Source organism: Bison bison, unplaced genomic scaffold, assembly GCF_000754665.1.
Source record: "Bison bison bison isolate TAMUID 2011002044 unplaced genomic scaffold, Bison_UMD1.0 scf7180017864063, whole genome shotgun sequence".
Taxonomy (NCBI): Eukaryota; Metazoa; Chordata; class Mammalia; order Artiodactyla; family Bovidae; genus Bison; species Bison bison.
Window position 1 is genome coordinate 15,873,613 of NW_011494635.1, and position 9,297 is coordinate 15,882,909.

A 9,297-nucleotide genomic window follows, 5' to 3' on the forward strand; every position below is an offset into this window, starting at 1 on the left:
ACAGGGCGGGGGGATGCAGCACCTACCACGGGTCCCTGGATGGTGCGGCCCTGGGTGCCCGGTGACCCCTGCTGACCCCCAGGACCCTCGGGTCCCATCTGTCCAGGTGGCCCAGGCTCTCCCTGGAGACATGGGAGATGGGGGCTGAGGAGGCACATGGCTCCTCCTACAGCCCCTCCTTTGATCCTGCCCTGGGTTGGCGGGGGAGGGGGGGCAGACCCGCCCACACACAGGCATCTTCACCCTCATTGCCCACCCTGAGAGGGTCCTGCTGCAACCCCACTCTATAGCTAGGAGCTGGGCCAGCTCTGACAGTCCAGTCACAGAGCTCCGAACCCCAGACACCGAAACATCCTACCAAACCTCTAAGGGACAGAGGCCACCAACACCATTTAAATGGTTTGATTTGCAGTTTTTTTTTTTTTTAAAGAATGCTTTCAAATAATTGAGAGTTAAAGCATATCAATGCACCAAATTCTATAAAGAAAACCACAGGCATTCCCATTTGCGAATATCAATGTGAAAATCCTAAATAAAACATGAGCACACAGAAGCCTGCAGCCTGTTAAATGAGTGGTGAGGGCTCAGTGACCATGCCGGCTTCTAGCGGGAGCAGGAAGAGTTCAGCATTCGAGAGAGATTAAATCATTCACCAAACTAATAGCTCCAAAAAGGAAAACGATTTGCTTGTGTTCAGAGCAGCTGATGAGGCACTAAATCTTATTTAACACCCATTCTTGATTTTTAAAGTCTCCTAATAAAATAAGGTTAGGATTTGACTATCACATGACAAAATCCATCTGTCTCAGCTCCCAGGCCGGCCCCACACTCAACGGGCAAACCCCAGAAGCATTTCTGTGAAGCTAACATGGACATGTCTGCTATCACCGGGCTTCCTTAACAAACTCTGGAGTGTCACCCACACCAGAGAAATAAGCAAGAAAAAAATTTTAAAAAGAAAGAGAAAATTGAAAAGGAGACAGTGATATGATTTTTCGCAGGTGCTGTAAATAAAAACCAGGAAAGTCCAAGGAAACCATATGAAATTAAAAAACAATTGCAAATAAGGTAATTAAGTAAGAAATGGGGCCCAAAAACAATACACAGAGAGGACAGGGGGTTTAGGGGAGAGGATGTAGAGCTGGACCCATCCCTGCCAGGACGGTGGCTGCTCCTGTGTCTGAAGAGCTATTTGGATTCTGGACTCCGTGCAAAGCTGGTGATGTGATTAGACCGCATTTGAAGTGGCGGGGGTGGGGGAATGGCTACTCAATAAATAGAGGACTGAGGGGCAGTGGTCTGGGGAGGAAGGAGGAACCACAGTTCCAGGCTGGAAGGTGCTAGAAGCACTTCAAGGCCCATGAGGAGGTGGTCCTCACAGACTAAGGGAAGGCCTTTAAATACAAAGCGAGTCAGGAGCTGTGGAGACAGACCCACACAGCTGACACAGCCGATAAGACAAAGTGGATCCTAAATCTGCCTGCCACACATATCATAAGCCAGGTCAGGAGACCACGACTCGGTACACTAGTCACAGCTCAGGGCACAGGGTTCCCAGAAAACCTAGAGCTCCTCGAATGAAGGAGAAAAGCCAGTCGAACGGGGCCCGAAGACATGCATCCAACAATAAAATGCCAGCAACTTCCAAGGGGGTGGAGCGGCTAAAGGGAGAAACACGTGGCCCAGCCGGCGCCCAAGACTGCCCGTCACACGGTGCCCAGGCTGTGGTCCCCCTCCTGCCTAGGGTTGGACTGCGGGGCGCTCACTCCTGCACCCACCCCCAGGATGCCCCATGACTCACCCTGGGCCCTGGGAAGCCTTGCTCTCCTGGGGCTCCGTTCCGCCCGGGGAGGCCCTGAAGAGGCACAAGCAAGGCTAAGGCCGGGCTGCACACTGGCCCCGCCCCCGGCAGTGCCCTGGACTCCAGTCCCCACCTTCATGGTAGAAGAGGGAGGGACTCCGGGGGCCAGTGCCTCCTGGCCCGCCTCCCACAGTCACTGGTTACCGCACACATGGGCTCATGGCTTCCAGCCCTGGCCCCTCCCTGGAGAGGTCTGTGGACCACCAGCCGAAATGGGTCCTGCACCCTCCAGGCGGCCAGAGGGTCTGGCCCTGCCACACAGTGGGGCCCAGGCCTGGAGCTGTGACTCATGGCCAGGCCATGACCAGCACCATGCTGCAGCCTGATGGGCTAGGCTCCCACTCCCAGGGGGAACATATGGGCTCCAACACCAGAGAGGGGCTGGCTCAGGAGAAGGCTGCAGTGGGAAGGAAGGGGCTTCTAGGAGGGAACTCAAGGGCCGGGGGTGGACAAGGCAGCCAGGACACTCATGAACTCTGGCCATCAGTGAGGCAGGCCCAGGGACATCTGCTGGGGCTTGGGGAGGGGACCATATCCATCACCACTGGCAGTGAAATGTTGCCAGAGTCCCTGGTTACCCCAGGGAGGAACTGCGGGACTCACCGGAGGTCCTTGGGGGCCTGGGGGCCCAGGGGTCTGTGAGGAACATGCACAGGCAGATGGGAAGGCAGGACAGGACTCTCCCTCCTTCTGGGAGAAAGGAGACCCCCGCCATTAAATGCACCCCCTCTTCGCCTCTTGTTTAACCCCAGAGCTCAGTATCTGCACTAACTCCAGGGTCCAGGGAGGCGAGGGGTAAAGGGTGGGGACCTGGTCCTGGCCGCCACCTTCCTGGCTGCCCGGTACAGGCCTGCTGACAGGATGCCATCTCTCGTTCCCTTGCAAGCCCTCGGCAGGGCCAAGCCCAGTGTGGGCACACAGGGGAGTCAGTGAGGACCCCTTCCTGTGCCTGAGCCCACAGAAAAGGGCAGTGGCCCTGAGTACGTGGCAGCAGCCACCCTGGAGCTGGGGGCTGCCTGGCCTGCTCTAGCTTTCCTTGCCTCAGGGCCTCCAGGACACCCATCCAGCTGCCCTGAGCTCCAGCTCCAGCCCTGTGGGTCACCTCCTCCAGGAAGCCTGTCCGCACTTCTTCCGGATGACCTGGATGGCCTGTCTACCCCCAGACTCTTGCCCTCAGTGGGCACTTGGCCACCTACCGATGCTGGGAGCTCGCAGCACCTGTCCTCCTCTGCCCACGAGTCATTGCACACGATCTGTAGCACCTGGAGCTGGAACTTCGGAGAGGAAGAGAGAGGGGTGGGGTTGGTCAGGTGTGGCTGTCACAGGGGGTGGGAGGGGCCCACCAGCCCCAGATGGTCTGGCTCACCGAGGCAGAGCTGCTCCGGGGGCCCCGGGCTTTGGCCAACCTGCCCAGCATGACGAAGCCGGCAGCAGGCAGGCCGCCGGCCTCCCCGATGGGCCTCTCGGCCACCTTCCGGCAGTCCACGTAGAGCCTGACCCTGGCGCGGCCCACGGCCACATGCACCTGGGAGACAGCAGGAGGTTCCCCGGGGCCCCAGCCAGGATGGGCTCCCTCCATGTCCAAGGGCCAGGCCCGGAGCAGAGACGGGCAGGGACCGTTCCCGGGGCTGGTGTCTGGGTCCTGACCACCCCACATCTCCTGAAACCCCTCAGAGGGCCTCAGTTTTGTTCTGTACAATGACACCCCCACGGCCCCTCCCAGGGGCTGCGGGACCAGGAGCAAGGGCTGGATGCTCTTTGACCCAGATTAGGGTGGGGGCATCCAGGGCAGAGCAAAGTTCCTGCATTCTGGGGGGTGCCATGGTGACAGGGCAGCCTGTGTCCTGCAGAGCCCAGTGGGGGTCTGTCCCAGAACCTGGGAGCACCGAGGGTATCAGGCAGGAAGGCACGAGCGGTGGTCCTTCCAGGACTTGCCAGTACCTTGTGGAAACTCCCAAAGAATATCCTCCTCACTTCAGGCAGGTCAAAGGTGACCTCCTGCAAGGTGGCCCTGGGGTCACGGTTGAAGTAGGTCAGCGACTTCCTGCCGGCTGGGGGATGCGACAAGAATCACATGAGACCCCTGCGCAGAAGGCGGGAGAGGACCCCCCAGAGCATCACCTGGCCCACTGCTGCCCCTCCAACTGACCGTCCAGCAGAACCCCGAGGATGGGCTGGAAGTCCTCGCTTGCCACCTGCCACAATGCAAAGGCCTCTCGGGGCGTCTCAGGGAGCAGGCGCAGGAGGAAGACGACTGTGTGCTCCGGGGGCAAGGTGGCCAGGTGGATGTCGCTGTAGGGGACAGGAGGGGCACCGCAGGCCCGAGAGGAGGTCGGACCCTGGGGACCGAGAGTGGGGTCCTCGAGGCCAGGCTGGGGAGTGTCAGCAGTGGAACTCCCCTCTCCTCCTGGCCTATTGGGTCTCAACAGGAGCAGCCTGGGACCCCCAGGACGGCCCCACAGGGACAGGAGGCCATCCTCTTGGCACGTGCTGGTTCTTCTCCAGTGCCCTTCCCCCACATTCTCTCCTTATAGCTCCTACTCTCTGCCAGCTCCTGGGAGCCTTCCACTCTTTGCAACCCCAGAGTTGCAATTTGTATTTTTCAAATTCCTATCAATATTATAAAGCACGTGATTTACCTTTGCAATTTAAAACATTTTAACTTAAGAAATATTATGCTGTGCATGTGGAAGTTCCAACGTGTGGTTAAAGACACCTCTGTGTATGAAGTGGGGTGATTATCAGACATCGGGGGCCATCCGAGCCATGGTCATGGTGAGTCACAAAGCAGTGGCTTCTCACAAACCCCGGATATGTGCAGATTTGCAGGATCAAATTAGAGCACACAGGAAGCTGGAGTTCTCAGGGAGACAAAGGTGGTGGCCCCTGCCCAGAAGTGCCACCTGGGGAAAGCCCTCCCACCCCACCTCCAGGAGATTTATTAATTTGTGGAACTTGGATTCCTGGAGTCCGTGTGCCCCCAGGAGTCTGCCCAATTGACTCCCCCAGGGTGTCCTCCTGCTCTCTGGCCAGCCCCAGCTCCCACCTGGCCCGCCGGGTCAGCTGAGAGTCCTTGAAGAGTGTGAACGTCCTGGTGGGGCCAAAGGCCGAGGGCTCCATGGCCACGCCGCGGATGGAGGCATATTCCTTCTCCACCAGCCCGAAGGCCGCCATCAGGTCAAAGCCTTGGGAGGGGGGCGCCATCAGACAGGAGGGGAGGTGGGGGTGAGTAGGAGGCAGAGTAGAAAACCAGGTTTCTGGTGAGAGGGGAGTGTGGGAGCCACAGAGACAGTGCAGGGACGTCGGGCCTCAGGGGTCTGGTCCCCCCTTCCCTCTATCCTGGACTCAGGAAGGACATGCAGGGAGCACCAACCTGGCCCTACCATGCCCACAGCCATCACCTCCCCACAAGTCTCAGTGCCCAGACCCTCGCCCATCCCACTCCCACCCCAACTCGGCCGGCCCTGCAGCTTGGTCTGAGCAGCTCTGGACATCCTTCAGGAGACCCAGCTACCAAGATAGCTCCCCCGCCCTCACTACTAGCTGCCCCCACCTGGCAGATCTCCCTGACCACGCGGGGCCCACGTGTCAGCCTTCTCTCCGGGGAGGGTCTCAGACCCAAGCAGTAAAGATGTGATGCTGTGGACCCAGGCTCAGCCCCTCGCCCGCCCACCTCCCGGTCAGCACAGGCTCACAAAGGCCACGCAGGACCCACGGGCCCCAGGACTGCCTGACTCCAAACCCAGGCCGCCCTCCCCCAACAAGGACCCAGAGGAGGAAGAGTGGGTGGGGGCTGCTGGGGAGCAGCTGCCACGCCAGAGTGGGACCTACCTGGGAGGGAGCCATCCAGGTGGAGGGCCGGGCAGGCTGCTGAGAGGGGACAGGGGTAAGGGTCAGCGGGGAGGGGCCCTTTGTGGCTGGATGCCCTGCCCTGTGGTCCCCACACTTCAGGGATAGGACAGGGACAGTGTCCAACCCCCAGGAAGACAGCACCTGGCCGGGTGCTCCCACAGGGTCTGCGTCGAGAGGTGAGATGCCCTAGGTGCAGGCCGGGAGAGACCTGGGTATGTGGACGTGCCCGGGTCCACACCGTCCTGGGGCCAGGCTGAGCCAGCCTGCTCCACTTCCAGGCACTGTGTGGACACTCTGAGTGTTCACGTATGAGTGTGGACGGGAACTGAGACTCTCAGGGCAGGAAGTGGCTCCCTGCCACCCAAAAGACGAAAGGTGCTGAGCCCTGGGTAGTGAGGCCCCTGTCCCCGGAGGTATTCAAGTCAAAACTGGGCAACACCATGGAGGGGACACGGGGGGAAGCTGGGGTGGTTGACTAAAGGGCCTTCTGTTCTGATTGTCTGATTGTCTGATTTTCGAAAGGAGCAGCAGGAACAGCAAACAGATACTGAGGCTCCTCTCAGCTGGGTCCTGGCCGGGGGGTGGTGGGACCTCAAGGACCACTGAGACCCCGGGGGCGGGGCCAGCCCAGAGTGGGCCCTGGGCTACGCTGCAGCCAGCCCGTCTGTGGCATGTGTCCGGCTTCCCACTCCTACAAGCTGCACATCTGCCCTGAACCTCCTGGACACAGACCCAGAAGAACACCGCCCGTCCCCCAGCCCCGGGCCTCTGCAGGCCAGCCACAGCCACGATTCCCTCTATGCCAGCCTGCACATGCTCAGCTGGACTGCAGTGGCCTTAATCCTGCACCAGAGGGTCTCTCGCTAAGCTCTGCAAGGCGGGGTACATCTGAGAGTCACAGGGCCCACACGTCCAGGCTGCCAGGGTCCTGGGCCTGGCCAGGGTCTGCTGGGATCTGGGATCTTGGCGCCCATTCACCCGTCCGGCCTGTGGCAGACACCGCCATGCTCTCCCCTGCTCCATAGATGGCTGAGACCAGGACCCGGTACTTGGTAGCCGCCAGCAGGTCAGGGATCGTCACGTGGCTTCCGGGTCCTGGAATGGAGATCTGGGCGGGGGTGGGGTGAAGATGGTCACTTGAGCATCTCCGCTAGTTTGGGCATCTTGGTTCCCTGTCTGTGGGTCACATCGCAGAAGAGTGGCCCCCTCGACAGGCAGGATGGGACATGTCTCCCCAAGCCCAGGATGTGGTGGCCCGTGAGGGGCGATGGCCTCCCGGGCTCCAGGGAGACCCACCGACTTCTCGGGTCCGGAGCCTGAGGCCAGCGCGTAGGAGAGCCGGTAGTGGAGCACGTGACTGCTCGGGGGCGTCCAGCTGACCCGCAGGCTGTCAGGCGACTCTGAGGCCAAGGCCAGGTTGGAGGGTGGGCTCCGGCTGACTGCAGGGGCGCATGAGGCGTGGGGTATCTCAGATGGCAGCGCTTCCCCTCCACTCTGCACCATGCCCGCCACCCTCCCACTCCACGGCCCCCACCATGCCCACCACCCAGCCCAGTGGCCATGGCCCAGACAGGGCCACCAGGCCAGCTGTGGAACCACCTCGGGTGCGGTGTCACACCAAGTGACCTGGACCCGTGGCCACCCCAGGGAAGCCTGCCTGGAGGGCTCAGGGAGGCTCTGTGGACCCAGTGGCCCACTCGCAGGGTCAGGACTGGAGGGGCTGCCTGTCAGGCCCACGGAGTGGGGGGTTCTGGGGCAGAGCAGGGCCACCTACCGGGGGTGTAACGGAGGGACACAGGGTCACTGCGGGCCCCGTCCCGGTAGTAGGCCAGGATGGTGATCTCATACTCTGAGTGCCTCCCCAGGCCAGGCAGGATGGCCGTGCCCAGGTTCCCCGGGACAGAAATCTGTGGAGAAGAGGGACTGGTGTCCACCTGGGGGAGGTGTCCTTCCCTGGGGGCCAGGCTCATGGGAGAAGCTGGGGTGGGGAGGGTCCACTCCCCCCACACCTCACGGGCCTTCCCCTCTCCCAGGGGCGTCCACGTGATCTGGTAGACAAGCACGCCGGACACCGCCGCGGCCGCCCACTCGAGCCGGACTTCGTCCCCAGGCAGTTCTGTCACCGACAGCTGGCTCGGGCTGGGGACTTTCCCTGGAAGAGGGAGACTGAGGCTGGGGTGGCAGAGGGGCCCCCAGTCCCCACTCACGGTGCCTGCGGTCCCCTTTCCCAGGGCAGGCTGCGGGCTGGGCACTGGTCCCGGGTCCCACCACCACACCTGTCCAGGTACTCGCCCTCACCTGACTCGTGTTGGTCTGAATCACTGAGGGAAGCAGAGGGAGGTGGCCTGGGGACCCCACCCCGACTGCCACTCACGTGTGGTCAGGCGGCCGGTCAGGGTAGAGGAGCTGCCCCCAGGGTAGAGACAGGTGACGCGGACCATGTAGGTGGTAGAGGAGGAGAGGGGCCCCAGGATGGCTGAGGTGGCGTTCCCAGGAACCTCCGTCTGCGGTGGGGGGGAACACAGGCAGCTTGAGGTGGGCAGCTCCTGCCAGAAGGAGACCCAGGCCTCCCCCACAACCACTCCCAGACTAGAGAGAGGGGACCGGGAGCGGAATCTGTGCCCCTGGGTGGGGTCTTGCCCATTCCCCCAACACACTGGTGTTTTCACCTCTCAGGGCCTGCTCCCCCAGCACACCCCGTCCAGCCTGTCACATGTAAGGATTCTTACAATTCTTTGCTTCACTTCTGCCTCATCCCCCCTGACTAGGACTGGGGCCCACAAGGGCCGGGATGGGGTCAGCTGCCTTCCACTCCCCCTGCACTGCTGAGGCTGAGCCTCGGGAGACGCGGTCACATCCACTGACCCTGAATTCAGGGGCCTGGTTGGGGAGGCTGAGAGCGCTGGTCCCCGTGAACAAATCGCCCCCCTCCCCGGACATGCAGGCCTGCTCTCACCTGTCCCGAGTGGCCTCCCTTGCCCGAGATGTAGCTGACCCTGAACAGGCGCACAGGTCTTGCGGTGCCCTCCCAGGACACGCGGGCTGAATCATGACTCACGTCTGAGAAGCTCAGGTGTCTGGGGGTGGTCAGGGCGGCTGCAGGGCACACCAAGGCCTTAGGACTGCCTCATGGGTACCAGAGGAGGGCAGGCGACAGCCGGGGTTGGGGGACTATTGGATAGGGTTGGGGTCCCCCACTGTGGAAAGTTGGGGGGAACCAGAGTAGGCAGCAACCTGCGGGATCCCCTCACGGGTCCTGGCACGGATGCCCTGGGCCTCACTGATCTCTGCCCCTCGAAGGCTCTGCACCCACACGTCATAGTCCCTGCCCGGGGCCAGGCCATCCAGCAGCACCTCCGGCCGCCCCACCCGCACCTGCAGGGACACTCATGCTGGCCCCACCCTACCTGCCCCCTTCCCCCAGCCTCCCTTCCCTATGCTCCTCCCCCCATGCCCGCCCCGCCTCTCCTCTGTGCCCCGCACCTCTCTCCTCTCCTCCTCGCCCTTGGGGGAGGCAGGTGACCACCGCACCAGGTACTGGGTGGCCTCTGCCGAGGGCTGCCAGGTGAGGCGGACAGGTTTGG

At 61.8% G+C, this 9,297-nt stretch overlaps 1 protein-coding gene across 1 annotated transcript in view; it reads right to left on the reverse strand.

Moving 5' to 3' along the window:
* COL20A1 (collagen, type XX, alpha 1) overlaps positions 1-9,297 on the reverse strand; it is a 22,276-nt gene that overhangs the window by 3,630 nt on the left and 9,349 nt on the right. The window contains exons 12-28 of the mRNA XM_010836650.1: positions 9,197-9,297; positions 8,965-9,088; positions 8,670-8,809; positions 8,088-8,217; positions 7,723-7,865; positions 7,488-7,620; positions 7,010-7,152; positions 6,692-6,821; positions 5,693-5,728; positions 4,908-5,046; positions 4,011-4,153; positions 3,803-3,912; positions 3,228-3,386; positions 3,058-3,135; positions 2,465-2,551; positions 1,802-1,855; positions 27-122 (exon numbers count right to left, since the gene is read on the reverse strand). The exon at positions 9,197-9,297 is cut by the window's right edge and continues 17 nt beyond it. Of these exons, the coding sequence (XP_010834952.1) occupies positions 27-122; positions 1,802-1,855; positions 2,465-2,551; positions 3,058-3,135; positions 3,228-3,386; positions 3,803-3,912; positions 4,011-4,153; positions 4,908-5,046; positions 5,693-5,728; positions 6,692-6,821; positions 7,010-7,152; positions 7,488-7,620; positions 7,723-7,865; positions 8,088-8,217; positions 8,670-8,809; positions 8,965-9,088; positions 9,197-9,297 (1,946 nt within the window). The remainder of the gene's footprint in view (positions 1-26; positions 123-1,801; positions 1,856-2,464; positions 2,552-3,057; positions 3,136-3,227; positions 3,387-3,802; positions 3,913-4,010; positions 4,154-4,907; positions 5,047-5,692; positions 5,729-6,691; positions 6,822-7,009; positions 7,153-7,487; positions 7,621-7,722; positions 7,866-8,087; positions 8,218-8,669; positions 8,810-8,964; positions 9,089-9,196) is intronic.